The sequence below is a fragment of the Dryobates pubescens genome, chromosome 41, assembly GCF_014839835.1.
Source record: "Dryobates pubescens isolate bDryPub1 chromosome 41, bDryPub1.pri, whole genome shotgun sequence".
NCBI classification, from domain to species: Eukaryota; Metazoa; Chordata; class Aves; order Piciformes; family Picidae; genus Dryobates; species Dryobates pubescens.
The window spans coordinates 658,259-677,718 of NC_071652.1; the positions used below are offsets into that span (position 1 = coordinate 658,259).

At 65.8% G+C, this 19,460-nt stretch overlaps 2 protein-coding genes across 5 annotated transcripts; both read left to right on the forward strand.

Moving 5' to 3' along the window:
• Positions 1–360: 360 nt before the first annotated feature.
• On the forward strand, positions 361–8,420 carry CHTOP (chromatin target of PRMT1). Of its 4 annotated transcripts, none has more exons than XM_054177568.1 (6): positions 363–526; positions 1,988–2,069; positions 3,923–4,076; positions 6,363–6,549; positions 6,637–6,774; positions 8,058–8,420. In XM_054177568.1, exons 2-6 carry the CDS (start codon positions 2,005–2,007, stop codon positions 8,255–8,257), a joined length of 744 nt encoding a protein of 247 aa, XP_054033543.1. In that variant the 5' UTR covers positions 363–526; positions 1,988–2,004; the 3' UTR covers positions 8,258–8,420. The 4 variants fall into 4 exon arrangements, 3 of the variants coding, with proteins under 3 accessions (XP_054033543.1, XP_054033544.1, XP_054033545.1); XM_054177569.1 differs by having other exon boundaries at positions 6,366–6,549; XR_008463055.1 differs by lacking the exons at positions 6,637–6,774; positions 8,058–8,420 and adding an exon at positions 5,470–5,610 and having other exon boundaries at positions 361–526; positions 6,363–6,457.
• A 1,345-nt stretch (positions 8,421–9,765) lies between these two features.
• On the forward strand, positions 9,766–19,362 carry LOC128899195 (mothers against decapentaplegic homolog 4-like). Its single transcript, XM_054177545.1, has 11 exons — positions 9,766–9,861; positions 12,259–12,507; positions 13,759–13,933; positions 14,672–14,890; positions 14,984–15,100; positions 15,203–15,331; positions 15,431–15,484; positions 15,579–15,762; positions 18,556–18,724; positions 18,894–19,032; positions 19,154–19,362. Exons 2-11 carry the CDS (start codon positions 12,271–12,273, stop codon positions 19,360–19,362), a joined length of 1,632 nt encoding a protein of 543 aa, XP_054033520.1. The 5' UTR covers positions 9,766–9,861; positions 12,259–12,270.
• The last annotated feature ends 98 nt before the right edge of the window (positions 19,363–19,460 follow it).

The window sequence follows — 19,460 nt, forward strand, 5'->3', positions numbered from 1 at the left end:
GCCAGACCACAAGCCCAGCTAGGACTGGAGGCGCCATATGGCCTCTTTCTGCCTTCAATAGCCCATCCCTTGCGGGATCGTGCCCCGCAGCGAGACTCAGGCGCGCGCCCGCCCGCTCCTAATCGCGAAGCGAAAACCGGCGACCGGCTCCCGCTGGCCCCCGGCCAAGCCGCAGCGGGCGCGGTGTCACCGCCCGCCTGCGGACCCACCGCCCCGAGGCCCGCCCAGCCCGGCCCTGCCCACCAATGGGCGAGGGGCGGCGTCTGAGCGACGGCTGCGCCGCCCAATGCCAGGGGGCGCGGTGCCTCGCGGAGCTCTGCGCCGGAGCGGGGCCGCCGCCATTTTGGCCTGCACGGCGCGGGCGGTGGGAGGAGGGAGGGAGTCCGTGGGCGCTGCCGCCGCCGCCGCCATTTTGTCGCGGCCGTTTCAGCGCGGCGGGAGCGGGCGGAGGGCGCCGGAGACAGCCCCGTACCCCGCGCTCAGCCGCCAGCCCGCCCCACCGGAGATCTGGCGACCGTCTGCTTCGGTGAGTTAAGCCGCTTAGCCGCGGTTGGGAGGCGCGGTGAGAGGGCGGCCGGGCAAAGCCTTCCCGGAGGCCGCGGGGGGCGACTCGGGTGGCCGTAGGGGTCGGTATTAGGCCTTTTGGGGATGGGGGCGTGCGGTATTTGGCCGTGCCGGGGTGGGGCGGGTTTCCTTCCCCTCCATAGATCTTGGGCTGGCTCGACGCCCCCCGGCCAGGCCTCATCTCCCTGCTCGTCCCCGGCCTGGTAGGGCTGCGGAGCTGGGGGTCGCTTCGTGGCTGTTGCTGGGGGTGGGGGTGGAAGATGGTTTTAAAAGCATTTTTAATGCTAAAAATAAAAAAGGAGGGGGAGGAGAGGGGGCGTGCGGCTGCCTGTTGGCTCAGGCTCTTCTCTGCCTCGATGGCCGTGAAGGAAGCATTCAGTTGAAGGCGTTCGGAGCCGTCAGCGCTTCCCGGCGGTCACCTCAGCGTCGGAATCGGACACGGACACGAGAGGGATGGATCCTGGGGGGGCGCCGGGGTTGGGCTTAGCGCCTTAGGGTCGCGTTCGTCGCTTGCCGGCTGCTGGGTTTAAATCCCCCTGCGGGCGGTGCGGCCGGCGCCGAGCTGGGCAGCGAGGCCGCGGGGGGCGAGCAGCAGCAGCAGCTTGCTGTAGGCTGCTCCTGGAGCCCCGGTGGGGATAGCCCCGAGGGGAGGGTGGACCTTTGATGTTTTTCGGGGTCGGGGGCTTGTGTAAAGTCGCCTTGGCATTCTCTCGCTGGGTCTGCTTAAAACAGACCGTGGGCTCCCCTCTTGCTGATGGGGGGCGATGTGGCAGTGGCGTTTAGATGCTCCCCAACAGGACGTTTGGGTCTTCTCTTGGCTGCTGGTGTGGCTTTGCTGGCCACGGTGGGGGTTTTTTCACTCGATAGAAAGACTGAAGGATGATTTGGAAGCGGAGAATTGTTAGGGCTGGAAGGGACCTCGAGGGTCAGCCAGTTCCAACCCCCCTGCCATGGGCAGGGACACCTCACACTGGATCAGGGTCCAGAAAGACTGAAGGATGATTTAGCATCAGAGAATTGTCAGGGTTGGAAGGGACCTCGAGGGTCAGCCAGTTCCAACCCCCCTGCCATGGGCAGGGACACCTCACACCAGAGCAGGTTGCTCAGAGCCACCTCCAGCCTGGCCTTAACAACTCCAGGGACGAGGCTTCCACCACCTCCCTGGGCAACCTGTGCCAGTGTCTCACCACCCTCCTGGAGAAGAGCTTCTTCCTCACATCCAACTGGCCACAGCTTGCTGCTTTGGTGCTGCTGTATCCTGGCGGCGGCTGGGAAATAGGCAGGACCCAAACGAGCTGTGAGCTGCCCTCTTCCTTGATCCCTTCCACCAAAGGAGCCAGGATGGAGGATTTTAGCCTTCAGCTGAGGGAGGCCTGGGTGCACTTGGTGAAATGTGCTTTTTTTGTGTGTGTGTCTCTTGCAGATTCTCTTGATCTGAAGATGGCTGCACAGTCAGCACCGAAGGTTGTGCTAAAGAGCACCACCAAGATGTCTCTGAACGAGCGGTGAGGAAGCCCAACAGCAGCTTCAGAGCTCATAAGAATATATATTTTTATTTTTTTTTATTGTTATATATTTTTTTTCCACTTTAATTAGCCCTCTCTTGGTGTCTTAAAAGACAAAACCCAGCGTGGTTTTCTGCCCTCTTTTAACCTCGCTAAAGCGAGCAGGTGGCCACGCACCTCTGCCTTAAACCGCAGGCCAACGTGGTGCCGCAGGTTAAAAGGGCACAAAAGATGTGGGGGGAGCTTTCTCCCCGGCAGTTAACGCTGAACCACCGGACACGTAAATGTGGTGGGCTGTGGTATGCCGAGAGAGAGAGAGAGCGAGCGAGCGAGCCAGAAACCTGACACCCTCCCTGTCTCTTGCACACGTTGTGCCGGGGCCGCGGGGCCGGCCGCGCGTTCCCGGGCTGCGGCGGCTCTGCTGCTTCGTCCGAGGCAGACCCAGGGGCACTGTGGTCTGGCCTGTAAGAGGCAGGCAGCAGGCCCTCAGACGAGCCCAAAGGCCCTGTAACGATGTTGTGGGCCTTGTAAGAGGCAAATGCTTTGCTTCATACCCATCTCTCTGTCCTCCCTTTTCTCTGTGTCCCTCCTGGATGAGTGTTCTCTGTCCTCCTGTGCTGCTGGCGGTGGTGATGCTGTGCTTGTGTCCCACTTCCTTACTAACCACTCCTGGGTTAGCTGAGTTGGGATCGTTGGAACAGGGATGAGGGGAGCAGAGTCTGCTCCAGCCAGGGCTGCAGTGAGTCATGGAATTGCTTTGGTTGGAAAAGACCTTTAAGATCATGGAGTCCAACCCTTAACCCCAGCACTGCCAGGGCACCACCACCCCATGGCCATGGGCACCACCAACCCATGGCCCTCAGCACCACATCTCCACAGCTTGGAAACCTCTCCAGGGATGGAGACTTCTCTGGGCAGCCTGGGCCAGGCCTTGGAAACCCTCAAAGGGCAGAAATTGTTCCTCGTGGCCAACCTAAACCTCCCCTGGGGCTAGTTGAGGCTGTTTCCTTCTCCTGTACCTTGGGAGAAGATCCCAAACCCACCTGGCTTCAGCCTCCTTTCAGGGAGTTGCAGAGAGTCAGGAGGTCTCCCCCCAGCCTCCTCTCCTCCCAGATGCAGCCTGAAGCTGTTGGTGCTCAGGGTGAACCCCACACTGGCCTCTCTCACTCTGGCGAGACCACTGCAGTTTGTGTAGCTCCCAGGGCACAGCAGGAAGCCGATGGGGCTCTGCTGAGTGGGTTTGACATGGTGCTGGATCTTCTGCTCCTCTGTAGCTGTTGGACAGAAGATTCTCTCTGCACCAAAGGAGTTGGCAGGTGAAGCATGTCAGGAGTTTGGTGGTGGCATTCCTTAGGCACCAGGCCTGTGGTGCACCAGAGGCAGGCTGGCCTGCTCCCAGGGCAGTCCCTCCTAGACAGCTTCCTCCTGGGCATGGAACTCTCAACCCTTTATTTCCCTCAGGTGTTTGGGGCTCATTGGACTTTTGCAGGCAGATTTCAGGTTGCTTCTTTCCTCTCTGTGATGCCCTCTGCCACCTCTCACCACCATCTCTGCTTGCTGCTCGTTTTCCATCCCCCTCCTGCCATTCCTCAGTGAGCCCTGAAGCTTTGGTTTGTTGTTTCCTTTTTTGTGGTCATTCCTGAATTGAATTAACCCCAAGCACCATTTCTGAGTTTCCAGTTCTTGCACACTGGTGGAAAAGGAGGAGTGATCCCCCCCATTAGGAGCCTGCCCTAAGTGCCACTGCTTGCATTAAGGTTCCTGGGATCTGGAGATCCAGTCTTGAGATGGTGAAATGCCGGTAATGTGTAATAAAAGCTGTACTGAAACCCCCATTTTATTCGACCTTGAAGCTTCACTAACATGCTGAAGAACAAACAGCCGATGCCAGTCAACATTCGAGCCACCATGCAGCAGCAGCAGCAGCTGGCCAGTGCCAGAAACAGAAGACTGGCCCAGCAGATGGAGAACAGACCTTCTGTGCAGGCTGCTCTCAAGCTCAAGCAGGTGAGAGCGTGGCGAGCGCCGAGCCAGGGGGGCTGGACCCCCCACCCCCCACCCCCCGGGGGCTCCTCAGGATAGAGAAGCACAGAGCTCTGGGGTTGGAGAAGCCCTCTGAGGATCCAGCCCTTGGATCGTCTTCATGGCCTCCTGTGGACCTGCTCCCTGTCTCCAGTGCCTGGATCTGGTTGGTCCCATCCCCAGCTCCTCCCTCCCTTGCTGCGCTCCCCTGGCAGCCTCTGGCTGCAAGGAGCAGGAGGAACAGATGCATTGTTTCACTGGAATTCAGGCCAAGGCTCAGGGCCTCTGCTGCATTCTCCTGACAGAAGTCTTTGCTGCTCACACTGCAGCCCTGAGGGCTGTGAGGTGTCCCTGTGAGAGGGCAGCAGACCTCAGCTGCCATGCTTGGGGTTGGTTTCTCTGCATCCTCCTGACAGAAGTCTTTGCTGCTCACCCTGCAGCCCTGAGGGCTGTGAGAGGGCAGCAGACCTCAGCAGCCATGCTTGGGGTTGGTTTCTCTGCATCCTCCTGACAGAAGTCTTTGCTGCTCACCCTGCAGCCCTGAGGGCTGTGAGGTGTCCCTGTGAGAGGGCAGCAGACCTCAGCAGCCACGCTTGGGGTTGGTTTCTCTGCATCCTCCTTACAGAAGTCTTTGCTGCTCACACTGCAGCCCTGAGGGCTGTGAGGTGTCCCTGTGAGAGGGCAGCAGACCTCAGCAGCCATGCTTGGGGTTGGTTTCTCTGCAGCATTTCAGCTGCTCCTCTGTGACTCTGGGCTTGCAGGAGGCCTTCTCAAGTTCTGGCTGTGTGGCTGGTGGCATGGGGTCAAAACCAAGAGCTGGGGGGGGGGGGGTGGCAGCACCCCCCTCCCCAGGATCACACCAGATGGGGAGAAGGCCCTGGAAGCTTCCTAGCTGAGCTGTTCTCCACATCTCTGGAATGTTTAAACCTGCCCCAAGACAGGAATGCAGCAGCTCTTGAGGAGCTCTTGGGGCTGTGGTGCCAGCTGGGCCCTGCAGAGCTGGCAAACACAAGCTCTGCAAACAGGGCTGAATTATCTGCTGCCTGAAAACAGAGTAGTTAGGATTTGGACAGGTGGTGAGGGAAGCTGCACTGGGAGCAGGGAGCTTTGCTTGCTGAGTTGGAGGTGCCACAGGAGCAGGGAGGAAGCAGCCTTGGCCTGGCTCTTGGACTGGTTTGGCTTTGTGCTGTCTGCTGGTGCGGTACCAGGGGCTGCTGGCATGGAGTGCTCCATGGAAGGGCCTTGGAGGGCGTTTGGAAGTCTGCTCTGTGTGGAGTTGCTCTTGGAAGGTTGCAGGTTGCTCTGGAAGTTGTTTCTGGGTTTCAGGGCAGGCCTCACCCTGCCCTGTTGCTAACACAAAAACATTTCCCCTGCCCAGCTGTAGCTCCTCAGAGGCTGGAGCAGACCAGGCTGCTGTCACTGTCTGAGCCCTCCTGGCAAGTGAGAACCATCTGGATCTGGAAGGTGCCTTCTCCTTTCTGCCAGGGAGAGGAGAGGCTGCAGTGCTTGTGGCTGCTGAGTGAGTGATGATCTGAGCTGTAGGTCTGCAGCAGAGTCTGATTCTAGAGGAGCCAACTCAGCTGTCCACAGGCTTGGAGCCTGCAGACAAGGGAGGCCTTCAGCCCTTGGAACCACAAGTGCAGCCTTTATGGCTGCTGCTGCCTCTTTGCCTGCAGAAGCTGCTCTGTGGGCACCAGCCTGGGCCTACTGTGTGCTCATGATGCTGGCATGCAGCTGGGGATCAGCTGCAGCAGCAGTGCAGCCACCCCTGCAGTGGCTCTGGCAGGCTGCTGCTTTCCCTGGCTGTTGTGATCTGCTGGGATGGGGCAGGAGGCCACTGGGAATGATGATGGCCTGGGGGCCACACAGCTGTTGCCTGCTCTGCAGGGATAGGTGAGGAGGGGGGAGGGTAGGTGAAGAGGAAAGGTGGCTCAGGAGGGGGTGGGTGAGGCTTGGTGCCATGACAGGGGCAGTGCTGGCTTTGCTTGGCCTGGCACCTTCCAGCACAGGGCATGAGGGAGCTGCCTGCTTCGGTTTGGGCCTGAGCTGAGGCTGGAGAAGCAGCTCCCAAAGCTGCCAGCTGCCTGTGCAGGCAGTGCCAGGAGAGCTCTCTGGCCCCTGTGCCACCTTCACAGCTGTGTCCTGCAGAGCGCCCAGGGGCCTCTGGGGAGAGCGCCGAGGCAGGAGCTTGGATGTGCTGGGTGGTGGCAGCGGCCTTGCAGAGCCCAGATGGCTGCATGACTCTCTGCTCTCTCAACCCCTTCCTTCCAGAAGAGCTTGAAGCAGCGCCTCGGGAAGAGCAACATCCAGGCCCGGCTGGGCCGGCCCGCGGGGGCCCTGGTCCGTGGAGCCATGGGGGGCAGGGGCCTGCCCATGGGGCAGAGAGGCCTGCCCCGAGGAGCCATGCGTGGAGCCCGGGGGGCCAGAGCTCTGCTGAGAGGAGGACTCCCGCTCAGAGGTCAGTGCCCCGGCCCGGTGCTTGCTTTGGCAGCGTCCTGGGGCTGGGAACTGATTCTGGTGCATTCCCTTCCCCCCTGTGCTGAAGGTCAGAGCCTGCTGCGCGGCGGCCGAGGCTTGTCCCCGAGGATGGGCCTGAGGAGAGGTGGCCTCCGAGGACGTGGTGGCCCTGGAAGAGGTGGCCTGGGCAGAGGAGCCATGGGGCGTGGAGGGCTTGGAGGCAGAGGTTAGTGTCAGTGGGCTTCAGGAGGGGCACAGAGTAAGGAGTGAGCCTTGGTTCCTCCTGTGCAAGACAATCCCTGCAGGCCCCAGGGACGTTCCCAGCCAGAGCAGGCTGCTCAGAGCATCTGCCTTCTCTCTCCTCCAGGCTGAACTCCCCCCAGCTCTCCAGCCTGGCCTCACAGCAGAGGGCTTCCAGCCTTGCCAGCATTGCTGTGGCCTCCTCTGGCCCCGCTCCAGCAGGTTGGGCTCTAAAGCAAGGAGCAGGGAGCTAAAGTGGCCAGAGGAGAGAGCCCAAAGCCTGGAAAGGGCCCAGAGATTCCAGGCCTGGAAGTGACTCAAGTCCTGGCTCCAGGAACTCTGTTTTCCACCACAGCAGCAGTGGTGGGTGAGAGGAAATGCAGGAGACAGCTGTTGGGTGGGGGTCAGTGTTTCAGCCAGATGTTTGGGCAGAACATCAGCCAGAGGGCTCTGCTGTCTTGCAGCTGCTTGGGCTTCAGTTCTGTGCCATGGCCTGAGGGACAGGAGCTCAGAGGGCTCCTGGGGAGCTGACTCCTGAAGCAGGCTCAGGAGCTCACAGCAGTCTGAAGCCCTTGGAGCAGGAAAAGTTGCCACGGGGTCCTGGAACTGTTTGGGTTGGAAAAACCTTCAGAGTCGAGTCCAGCTCTGAACCTGCTGCAGCCACGGCCAGCAGCGACCCAGGGCCCTCAGCACCACTGCTCCAGGGCTTGGAAACCCCTCCAGGCATGGGGACTCCACCACTACCCTGTCCAGCCTGGGCCAGGCCTGGACAGCCCTCCAGGTGCAGAAATTGTTCCTCATGGCCAACCTAAGCCTCCCTTGGAACAACTTGAGGCCACTTCCTTCTCCTGGCCCTTGTTCCTTGGGAGAAGAGCCCAACCCCACCTGGCTCCAGCCTCCTTTCAGGGAGCTGTCGAGAGCCAGAAGGTCTCCCCTCGGCCACCTGTTCTCCAGGCTGGGCACTTGCAGGTCAGAGTTGCAGGTCAGAAGCTCTGCCTGTCACGGGTGGGGGTGAGCCAGAGGGGTGCAGGGGGGGGATACAAGGGGGAGGAGTGGGAAGAGGAGCAGGGAGATGGAAGCTGGAGCAGTGAGTAGCCCTTGGCTGTGGATCAAACATCAACCCGAGGAGCTGCTCCAGGGCTGCCTGGTGGAGGTGCTGCCCACATCTGCTGTGCCAGCCAGGCTGTGCCAGCTGCAGCACCCCCAGCAGGGCCTGGTGCCCCTAACCCCCTCGGCCTGGCGCCCCTAACCCCCTCTTGTCTCCCCAAGGGCGCGGCATGGCCGGCCGGGGCCGAGGCTTCGGAGGGCGCGGCAGAGGCCGGGGCAGAGGCAGGGGCTCGGCACGGCCTGCCCTGACCAAGGAGCAGCTGGACAACCAGCTGGATGCCTACATGTCCAAGACCAAAGGGCACCTGGACGCCGAGCTGGATGCTTACATGGCTCAGACAGACCCAGAGAGCAACGACTGAGGCTGGAGGCGCCAGAGACTTGCTGCTGAGCCGAGGGTGTGGCAGCGCTGCCCAGAAGCCACAAACGCAGCCCCCAGAGGGACCCGCAGGGACCGGGCACGGCCCTGGCCTACCACACCCGGCCTGTAGTCTGTTCCTCCCGAGTTTTGATACTCTCCTGTCCTCAGAAACCCTTTTTTGGATTGTTCTTTTTTTTATAGCATTGTTTTGTTCCCCCCCTTCACGTGCTCCCAGGTGACAAAGCCACTGCGGTGACCCTGACCTCTGCCTCCAGCAAAGTGCTCCTTGGTGCTGGGATCGCCCAGCTCTGTGCCTCTCCTGCTTGGGGGGGAGGGGGGGGGTGTTTGGGGTGGGGGTCAGCTTTATCCCCAGGTGAGTCCCCAAGTGTCACCAGCGGGGTCGAGCTCCCACCTGGGCTTCTCTGTAACCTATCCTGAGGCCAAAAGCCTCCCAGCCAACCCGGCCGGGTTCCGGTGTCGCTCCGGACGCCCAAAGCACCTTGTGTGCGCCGAACCTTCCGTCTCCCACCCAAGCAATCCTCCTCTGCTGGGGGCCAGCGTTCAGGCCAAGCTCTTACAGCTTGCTGGGGGCTTGTTTGGTTTGGTTTGGTTTGGTTTATTGTTTTTCGTTTGTTTTGAGTTATTTTCGTTGTTGTTAGATAAAGTTTGGCTTCCCTTAGCCTTGCTCGGAGCAGAGGGCCCCAGTGGTTTGTGTGCTGCAGGGGAGGTGTTTATTTAAAGCAAGCAGGAGCCTGCAGCTAGAGCCACGGCGCCGACAGCCTGCTGCAGCTGTGTCCTTTTCACCCAGCACGGGGTCCAGAGCTCATCGTTTCCTGTCGCTGTCACCAAACCCCTGTCCCATGGGGCAGAGCCTGCAGCCCCCTCCCCGCTGCCAGGTCGCCTCCGGCCTCCTCCCCACCCCCCTCCTCCTCCTGGTTTTTTTTTAAGTTCAACCATTCTGTGACTGTTCCAGTTTCAATGGAATCTTGTATTTCTGGTTTGTTGTAACAAAGGAGAAACGACGATAAACCCGAGCTGGGCTCCGCGTGCTTTGTTGGGTTTTAACCTCAGAATCTGCATTTTCGGGGCATTGCCCCCTAGCAAGGCTGAGGGTGCAGAGCCTGCAGCCCCGTCCCCGCCACCAGCTCCTGACTCTTTCCCGGAGCAGCGGCGCTGGAAGGTCCTCGGAGGGGTGAAAAGAGGATATTGGAGGGGGGAAAAGAGGATCGGGGTGGGGGGAAGGAGTATTTTTCGGGGAAAGTGAGGTCCCACGGGGCGGGAAGCGGCCGCGGCTCGGCCCCCGGCTCGGGCGGGCGCCACAGGGATGGATCCGTCTGGGCGCAGACCGGCGCCCCGCCTCCCCTGTGAAAGCGCGGCTCCGATTGGTTGGCGGAGCGACGGCGGCTTGTGCCGCTGCCTGCTATTGGCTGCGGCGCGCCAGCGTCTCACGCGCTCCGGGTTCGCCTTTTGTTATTGTAGTGAGCAAGTGGCGGCGCTGGGAGCGGGCGGGCGGCGGCGGCGGGAGCGGGCGGGGACGGCAGCGCTGCGGGCAGCCGGGGAGATGCGGCGGCAGCCGGGCCCCGAGTGAGCCGCGGGGCGGCGGAGGTGAGTGGCCAGCCCGGCCCCGGTGCATGCTCCCCACGTACCCCACTCGTGTCCCCCTTTCGGAGCCCTGCACCCAGCCCCTCGCCTCTCTGCTGTCCCCACTCGTGTCCCCTCTCTGCTGTCCCCACTTGTGTGCCTCCTCCCTGTACTCAGCCTCTCGCCCCTCTCTGCCTTCACTGCCCGCGGCCCCTGGCTCTCAGCGTACCGTTCCCCGTTAAAGCGGGGGCAGGGATGGGCCAGAGCCGGGCAGGGAGTACAGGGACCCCAACCCGCCCCGGCAGACCCTCTCCCCGCTTTCCTCCTACCGGCAGCCCCAAACCCCGCTCCAGCGCTGCCCCGAAGAGGAGCGCAGCAGCGTTTCCCTGTAGGCAGCCCGAGGGCGGAGGTTTGCTCCTGCCCCACGAAGCCCCAGGACCGGAGATGCGCTGGGGACTGTCCGCTGGCACTAGCGTTTCCAGGACATCCCTCCCGCGTCCCTCCCCGAGCCCCTCGGCTGCCCACCGTGAGCCAAGGGTCAAGTTTGTGGAGCGCCCTCCCGTCCCCGCCATGGGGGCAGCAGCTGGGCTGGCAGCGGGCAGCAGCGGAGTCCCCACCCAGGCACCCCTCGGTCCCTTTGTCCCCGCCCTTGGGATTATCTGGGAGCAAAGTTAGTGGCCCCTGGAGCCGAGGAGATTAAACCGGAGACTGTGTCCGGCAACTGGGTGTCCCCAGCCCATGCTGCGCATCCCCCTTCTGAGCCGGGGGGGCCAGGGCTGTCTCCGGATTTGGGGCTCACCAGTGAGGGGTTTCTGTGGGGTGAGAAGGGGAGAGCTCAGTGCCAGCCCCACGCTGCCCTAACAGGTTGGTAAGAAGCCCCCAGCCACAGCCCCGCGTGGGACAAAAGACCCCAGAGTCCCACCTGGGACTCCTCTGCCCTTCTGGCACTGGGGCAGGAAGGACCTTTTGGGGGCTGCTCTGCCCATGGTGCCAACAGGGAGCACACCGGGGGGCAGCTGGAGCCAGGGCAAAGCCATTTCTAACCACCCCCCACCCACTCCACCCCCATTCATCCCAGTTTCCCTCCAACCAGACCTGGGCTGTTTTGGAGGAGGCACGGAGATGGCTCTGGCACTTTGAATCTTCCCTGAAGCAGCTGGCACCAGCCTTGGGGTCCAGCCACTGGGGCTGGGGGGGAACCAGGGCTGGCGGTGTGGTCCCTGGACACTCCTTCCAGGGTGATCCCGCAGAGCTCCTCCTCGCCCTGATGCCATTTTCCACCTCTTTTGGCCTCAAAACTGACCCCTGAGGCAGGGTGTGCCAGGCAGGCAGGGCTCTGGGGACGAGCAGGCTGGCAGAGAGCCAGCAGCAGTGTTGGCAGCCCCAGCATGGGTGCTCAAGGTTTCATTAGCACCCAGGGGGTGCACCCCATACCCTGGTGGGGTGCTCAGCTGCGGGGGGGGGGGGCTCCACGGGGCCCCTCCAGCATCCCAAGGCCAACAGCATTTGGTTCATCTCAAGCTGGAGGAGCTGGGCAAGAGCCGGGGGGGAGGGGAGGTGTCTCATGGCCCTGTGCCCATGCAGGGGGTGGGTGCCGGGGGGCAGGCAGGGTCCTGGCAGGACACGCGAGTCCCATCCCCCAGATAAGGAGCGGGGCAGGGGGGTTGTTGTGTCTGCCACCAGCCCAGGGCTTTCCCCAGCTCCCGCAGCCTTGGCAGCCACCGCGGCACGGAAGCAGGACCCCCAGCCCACTGCAGCAGCGCCCACCAGAGCCCCCCGGGCACAGCCACGGCTTGGGGAGGGGAAATGGCTGCTCACGGGGTGTGCCCCCCCGGGCGCTGTGCCCTGCCTGCGGCTCTCGGTGGGAGCTGGGTCTGGCAGGGAGGCAGGAAAGGAGCAGCCCAGCAGCCAGCGAGGGGTTAAGGAGCGGCGCCAGGCTGGGGCTGTGTTTAGTCTGGCCCCGGAGCCAGCAGTGGGAGATGCTGGGGCAGGCAGCGCCGCGGAGCACGAGTGCCTGTGTCCCTGTGTCCCTCGCCCTGGCTCCCACGCACGCAGCCCCCCTCGCACCGTGCCAGGCTGCTGCTGTGGCACTGACGGTGTCCCCACGGCCGTGACGCCGCGGTCCGGGCGCCAAGGACCGCGGGGAGCTGCGGGCACCGGGAGCCGTCCCTGTGACTCTTCACCTGCCCTCCTCTTCGAGGTGACAGAAAGGCTTCGTTCCCACGTCCTCCACCTGCCATCGGGGGGCTGCCACATCCACGGTGCCACGCAGGGGCCGCGTCCCCTCTCGCCGGCACCGACCACCCTGCAGGGTGCTTCGCTCCCCTCTCGGTGCCCCCCGTGCCAGGGCAGCCGTGCGGGCGACGGCAGGGCCCCTGCGGCGGGGGTGACAGGCAGGGCCGTGCCGTGCCTGCCTTGCAGGGGAGCGGCGCCATGGCCCTCGGCGCGCCCGCCGGCACCGACGCCTGCCTGAACATCGTGCACAGCCTGATGTGCCACCGGCAGGGCGGGGAGAACGAAACCTTCGCCAAGAGAGCCATCGAGAGCCTGGTGAAGAAGCTGAAGGAGCGCAGGGACGAGCTGGAGGCGCTGCTGGCCGCCGTCACCACCAGCGGAGCTCACCCCAGCAACTGCGTCACGATCCAGCGCACCTTGGACGGCAGGCTGCAGGTACCCAGCGCCGGCGAGCCCCCGGGGCTCCCCGCGGCCCCCCTCGAGCCGAGGGAGCCTGGGTGTTGGGGTGTCCTGTGACCCCCGAGACCCCCACGGCCCTCCCCGAGCCGGCAGGACCCAGACATCCTTGTTCGAAGGGGCCCGGGGGAGAGAACCCTATCGGGGAGGGGCGCACAGGGGAACCCCCTCCCCGGCGAGCCTGTGGCTCTGGGCTTGCGGCCAGGCTGACTTCAGTGTCTGAGCTTGTGCCCACCCCCCCCCGCAGCCGCGGCTGCCCCAGGGCAAGGGGCAGAGGGACAGGGACAAGCAGAGGTGTGCACCCCCCGCCCAGGCAGAGGCGTTCAGGCAGGAGCAGCTGCAGGCAGCGCTGCCCCTGCCCGCAATCCCCTCCTCGCCCCTGGCATCCCCCGCGGCTCTGTTCCCCCTCCCCGATGAGTCACTGTCTGGCAGCTTGCAGCGGGGCTGGGGGGACAGCGCGGGGGGGGGGGGTGAGTTGTTGTGTCTGGAGCTGGGGAAGTGCAAGGGGGGACCCCTCCGCTACGGCTGGTCCTGGCCTGCTGCCAGCCACAGCGCCGGTGGGGGTGGGGGGGTTCAGCATCCCAGCTGGATGTGGTCAGCCTGGGAGGAGGGGGGGGGGGGGGGGAAGCATCCCTGCACCCCCAGCTTGTCCCTGGGGCCAGCAGGAGCAGGGCAGGGATGGTGCCCCTGGGCTGGGCACTGGGGAGGCCACAGCTGGAAGCCTGGGGGCAGGGTTGGGCTCCTCACTGCCAGAAGGACTTTGAGGACTGGAGCAGGGCCAGGGAAGGACAACGAAGCTGGGGAAGGGTCTGGAGAAGAGGGCTGGGGAGGAGCAGCTGAGGGAGAAGAGGAGGCTGAGGGGAGACCTTCTGGGTCTCTACAGCTCCCTGAGAGGAGGCTGGAGCCAGGTGGGGTTGGGCTCTGCTGCCAAGAGGCAAAGTGATGGGAAAAGAGGAGATAGCCTCAGGTTGCCCCAGGGGAGGTTCAGCTTGGCCATGAGGAAAAATTTCTGCCCCTTGAGGCTTGCCCAGGCCGGGTCCAGGCTGCCCCAGGGCGGTGGTGGAGTCTCCATCCCTGGAGGGCTCCCCCAGCCCTGCGGCCGCGGTGCTGAGGGCCATGGGGCTCGGTGGCGGTGCCGGCGCAGTGCTGGGGTTAGGGTCGGCCTGCAGGACCTCGGGAGCTCTCGTCCCACCCCCCCCACCCCCCACCCCGTGGCACGGTGCCCCCCAGGTGGCCGGCAGGAAGGGCTTCCCGCACGTCATCTACGCGCGGCTGTGGCGCTGGCCGGACCTGCACAAGAGCGAGCTGCGGCCCGCGGGGTTCTGCCGCTTCGCCTTCCACCTGAAGCAGGACAGCGTCTGCGTCAACCCCTACCACTACGAGCGCGTGCTGGCCCCCGCCGGTGAGACCCCGGCCCGGGCACCCCCCCCCCCCCCGACACCCTCCCCGCTGATACCCCCCCGACACCCCCCGCACCCCTAACCCCTCCCCGTCTGCTCCCCGGCAGGTTTGAGCATCCCGAGCACAGGTCAGACCCCGGCCCGGGGTGGGTGCAGCCCCCCATTGACAGCCCCCCCCTAATGCCCCCACTGACACACACCCCCCCCCCGACAGCCCCCCCCGACACCCCCACCACCCCTAGCCCCTCCCCGTCTGCTCCCCGGCAGGTTTGAGCATCCCGAGCCCAGGTCAGACCCCGGCCCGGGGTGGGTGCAGCCCCCCATTGACAGCCCCCCCCCAATGCCCCCACTGACACCCCCCCCCGACTACACCTTCCCCGACACCCCCCGCTGACACGCCCCCCCTCGACAACCCCCCACAACACCCTGCCTGACACCCCCCGCACCCCTAACCCCTCCCTGTCTGCTCCCCGGCAGGTTTGAGCATCCCGAGCCCAGGTCAGACCCCGGCCCGGGGTGGGTGCAGCCCCCCCTGACAGCCCCCCAGACACCCCCTGCTGACAGCCCCCCCGACAGCCCCCCCCGGCACCCCCAGCACCCCTAACCCCTCCCCGTCTGCTCCCCGGCAGGTTTGAGCATCCCGAGCCCAGGTGAGACCCCGGCCCGGGGCCGGCTGGGAGCACCCCCAGAGCCAGCGCCCCCCCCCCGCCGCGGGTCCCCGTGCCCCCCATGGTCTCCGGTGTGCGTGGCCCCCCCCCGCCCGGTGCCCCCCGCGGTGAAGGAGGAGTTTGTCCATGACTGTGTGCAGATGGAGCTGACCCCCGGCCGGGAGCAGGGGGGCGCAGGGGCTCCTCGCCTGCCCCCCACCGAGAGCTACCAGCAGCAGCTGCCCCCCCTGCAGCTCCCCGAGACCCCCCAGGGCCCTGCCAGCCTCTGCCCCGCGCTGCCCGTGGCACCCCCAGGTGAGTGCATGTGTCCCCCCCCCCCCCGTTCCCTTGGGGAAGGGTCTGGGGGTGCCCCCCCTGAGCCCCCTCCCACCCCGTGTCCCCCACCAGCGGCTCCGGGGGGCTCCCTGCTGCCCCTGCCCCACGCCCAGGGCCTGCTGCAGGTCGCCTGCCCCCCCCCGGCGCAGCCCCCCCCGCAGAATGGCTACCCCAAGCCCCCCTACCACAGTGAGTACTGGGGACACCGATTGCTCCCCGTAGCGCAGGGGGGGACCCTTGGGGGGGGGCGGGGGGGAACCCCCACCCCTGCCACCCTTTCTCCTACCCCAGGTTCTGCGGTGAGCTGGAGCAGGGCAGGAGTCTACACAGCGAGCTTGGGGGGGCCACAGCCGAGCCCCCCAGCACCACCCAGCAGCCAGAGGCACTCACAGCCCCCCCTGCAGCACCCCAACCGCTACTGTAGGTCTGGGGGGGGGGGGGAGGGGGGGCACTGGGAGGGGGTCACCTGCAGGATTCCTTCCTCTTCACAGCCCTGACCTCATTCCTGTCCCCTCCCAGGGCCCCCTCCCCGTCACTCTGTGCCCTACCAGCAGCCAGTGTCCACCCACCCCGGTGAGTGCCCCCCCCCCTCCCGCCCCCTCCCCCCCATTGTCACCTCCTCCTCGAGCCCTGGGTGCTCTGAACCCTTCCCCCTGTGCCCCCCCAGGGCCGGAGTTCTGGTGCTCCATCGCCTACTTTGAGATGGATGTGCAGGTGGGGGAGACCTTCAAGGTGCCCTCCAGCTGCCCGGTGGTCATCGTGGATGGCTACGTGGACCCCTCGGGGGGGGCCAGGTTCTGCCTGGGGCAGCTCTCCAACGTGCACCGAACCAGCGCCAGCGAGAGGGCCCGGTGGGGGAGGGGCCCCGGGGGGGGAGGGGCGAAGTGGGGGGAAGGGAGGGGGGAAAAGGGGCCAGGGGGAGGTGTGAGGCAGGAGGGGGGGGGGATGGGGGGCAAGGGGCAAATGGGGGGAGGAGGGGCATGGGGGGGGGGGAATGGAGAGAGCACAGGGGGAGGGGGATGGAGGGATGGGGGGGGCAGAGGTGGGGTACAGGGGATGGGTGGAGGGGAAGGGGCTGCCCAGGGGTCAAACAGGGTGAAAGGGCAAAGGGAGTGATACAGGGGCAGCTGGGGGAGGGGGCAGGTGGAGGAATATGAGGGGGGGTACAGGTCAGAAGGGGGTGATGTGGGGGGCACCTGGAGGAGGATGGAGCAGCAGAGGGGCTATGGGGGGACCTTGGGGGCGCTGGGTGGGCAGCACTGATGCTGGCTGTGGGCAGACTGCACATCGGCAAGGGGGTGTTACTGGGGGGCTGTGGGGGGCATGGGGCAGTACTGACCCCATCCCTGGGCAGGATGGGGTGATGGGGTGCTGGGGGGGTGCCATGGGGCAGCACTGACCCCATCCCTGGGCTGGCTGCACATCAGCAGGGGGGCGTTACTGGGGGGCCATGGGGAGCTGTGGGGACTATGAGGAGCTATGGGGGGCTGTGAGGGGGCACAGGGCAGCACTGACCCCCTCCCTGGCAGGCTGCACATCGGCAGGGGGTGTTACTGGGGGGCCATGGGGAGCTGTGGGGACTATGAGGAGCTATGGGGGGCTGTGAGGGGGCACGGGGCAGCACTGACCCCCTCCCGGGAAGGCTGCACATGGGCAGGGGGGTGTTACTGGGGGGCCGTGGGGCAGCACTGACCCCCTTCCTGGCAGGCTGCACATCAGCAGGGGGGCATTACTGGGGGGCCATGGGGAGCTGTGGGGACTATGAGGAGCTATGGGGGGCTGTGAGGGGGCACGGGGCAGCACTGACCCCCTCCCGGGAAGGCTGCACATGGGCAGGGGGGTGTTACTGGGGGGCCATGGGGAGCTGTGGGGACTATGAGGAGCTATGGGGGGCAGTGAGGGGGCACAGGGCAGCACTGACCCCCTCCCGGGCAGGCTGCACATCAGCCAGGGGGTGTTACTGGGGGGCTGTGGGGGGCTATGGGGCCGTGGGGCAGGACTGACCCCCTCCCGGGCAGGCTGCACAATAGCAGGGGGGTGTTACTGGGGGGCTATGGGGGGCTGTGGGGCCATGGGGCAGCACTGACCCCCTCCCTGGCAGGCTGCACATCGGCCGGGGGGTGTTACTGGGGGGCTGTGGGGGGCCGTGGGGCAGCACTGACCCCCTCCCTGGCAGGCTGCACATCAGCAGGGGGGCGTTACTGGGGGGCTGTGGGGGGCTATGGGGCAGCACTGACCCCCTCCCTGGCAGGCTGCACATCAGCTGGGGGGTGTTACTGGGGGGCCGTGGGGCAGCACTGACCCCCTCCCTGGCAGGCTGCACATCGGCCGGGGGGTGTTACTGGGGGGCTATGGGGGGCCGTGGGGCAGCACTGACCCCCTCCCTGGCAGGCTGCACGTCAGCAGGGGGGTGTTACTGGGGGGCTGTGGGGGGCCGTGGGGCAGCACTGACCCCCTCCCTGGCAGGCTGCACATCAGCTGGGGGGTGTTACTGGGGGGCTGTGGGGGGCCGTGGGGCAGCACTGACCCCCTCCCTGGCAGGCTGCACATCGGCTGGGGGGTGTTACTGGGGGGCTGTGGGGCCATGGGGCAGCACTGACCCCCTCCCTGGCAGGCTGCACGTCAGCAGGGGGGTGTTACTGGGGGGCTATGGGGCAGCACTGATCCCCTCCCGGGCAGGCTGCACATCAGCAGGGGGGCATTACTGGGGGGCCATGGGGAGCTGTGGGGACTATGAGGAGCTATGGGGGGCTGTGAGGGGGCACGGGGCAGCACTGACCCCCTCCCTGGCAGGCTGCACATGGGCAGGGGGGTGTTACTGGGGGGCCGTGGGGCAGCACTGACCCCCTCCCTGGCAGGCTGCACATCGGCAGGGGGGTGTTACTGGGGGGCTGTGGGGGGCATGGGGCAGCACTGACCCCATCCCTGGCAGGCTGCACATCAGCAGGGGGGTGTTACTGGGGGGCTGTGGGGGGCCGTGGGGCAGCACTGACCCCATCCCTGGCAGGCTGCACGTCAGCTGGGGGGTGTTACTGGGGGGCTATGGGGGGCCGTGGGGCAGTACTGACCCCCTCCCTGGCAGGCTGCACATCGGCAGGGGGGTGTTACTGGGGGGCTGTGGGGGGCCATGGGGACTATGAGGAGCTATGGGGGGCTATGGGGGGCCATGGGGCAGCACTGACCCCCTCCCTGGCAGGCTGCACATCGGCTGGGGGGTGTTACTGGGGGGCTGTGGGGGGCTATGGGGCAGCACTGACCCCCTCCCTGGCAGGCTGCACATGGGCAGGGGGGTGTTACTGGGGGGCTGTGGGGCAGCACTGACCCCCTCCCTGGCAGGCTGCACGTCAGCTGGGGGGTGTTACTGGGGGGCTGTGGGGGGCCGTGGGGCAGCACTGACCCCCTCCCTGGCAGGCTGCACATCAGCAGGGGGGTGTTACTGGGGGGCTGTGGGGGGTCGTGGGGCAGCACTGACCCCCTCCCTGGCAGGCTGCACATCAGCTGGGGGGTGTTACTGGGGGGCTGTGGGGGGCTGTGAGGCCATGGGGCAGCACTGACCCCCTCCCTGGCAGGCTGCACGTCAGCAGGGGGGTGTTACTGGGGGGCTGTGGGGGGCCGTGGGGCAGCACTGACCCCCTCCCTGGCAGGCTGCACATCGGCCGCGGGGTGCAGCTGCAGTGCCGGGGCGAGGGCGACGTTTGGCTGCGCTGCCGCAGCGCCCACGCCCTCTTCGTCCAGAGCTTCTACCTGGACCGCCAGGCCGGCAGGGCCCCCGGCGACGCCGTCCACAAGATCTACCCCGGAGCCTACATCAAGGTGGGGCTGCCCCCGGGGGGGCCGCCGGGGCTGGGGGAGCCGCAGGGCTGCCGGGGGCCAGGAGGTCACCGCAGGGACTCCGGGGCTGGAGGCACTGCACAGACCGGCGCTGAATTGGGGTCCCCGAGGAGGGAACCCCCTGCTCAGAGCCCTCCCCCCCCCCCCCCAGGTGTTTGACCTGCGGCAGTGCCACCGGCAGATGCAGCAGCAGGCGGCCACGGCCCAGGCCGCCGCCGCCGCTCAAGCCGCCGCCGTCGCCGGCAACATCCCGGGGCCCGGCTCGGTGGGAGGCATCGCCCCGGCGGTGGGTGAGTAAGCGGGAGGTGGAGGGAACCCTGGCAGCGGGCTGGGGGAGGAGGGGGAAGGCCCTGGTGGCCACGGGGGAGCGCCCCCCTCCCCCGTCTCAAGCCCCTCCCTCCCTCCCCGCAGGGCTGTCGGCGGCGGCAGGCATCGGCGTGGACGACCTGCGGCGGTTGTGCATCCTGAGGCTCAGCTTCGTCAAGGGCTGGGGCCCGGACTACCCGCGGCAGAGCATCAAGCACACCCCGTGCTGGATCGAGGTGCACCTGCACCGAGCCCTGCAGCTGCTGGACGAGGTCCTGCACACCATGCCCAGCGCTGAGCCAACCCCCCCTTAACTTAAAATGGGTTTTTGTAAGGAGAAAAAAAAAGGATCAAAAAGAAAGAAAAACCGACGACAAAAGCACCAAAAAGCTGAGTGGGGGCTGGGCTTGAA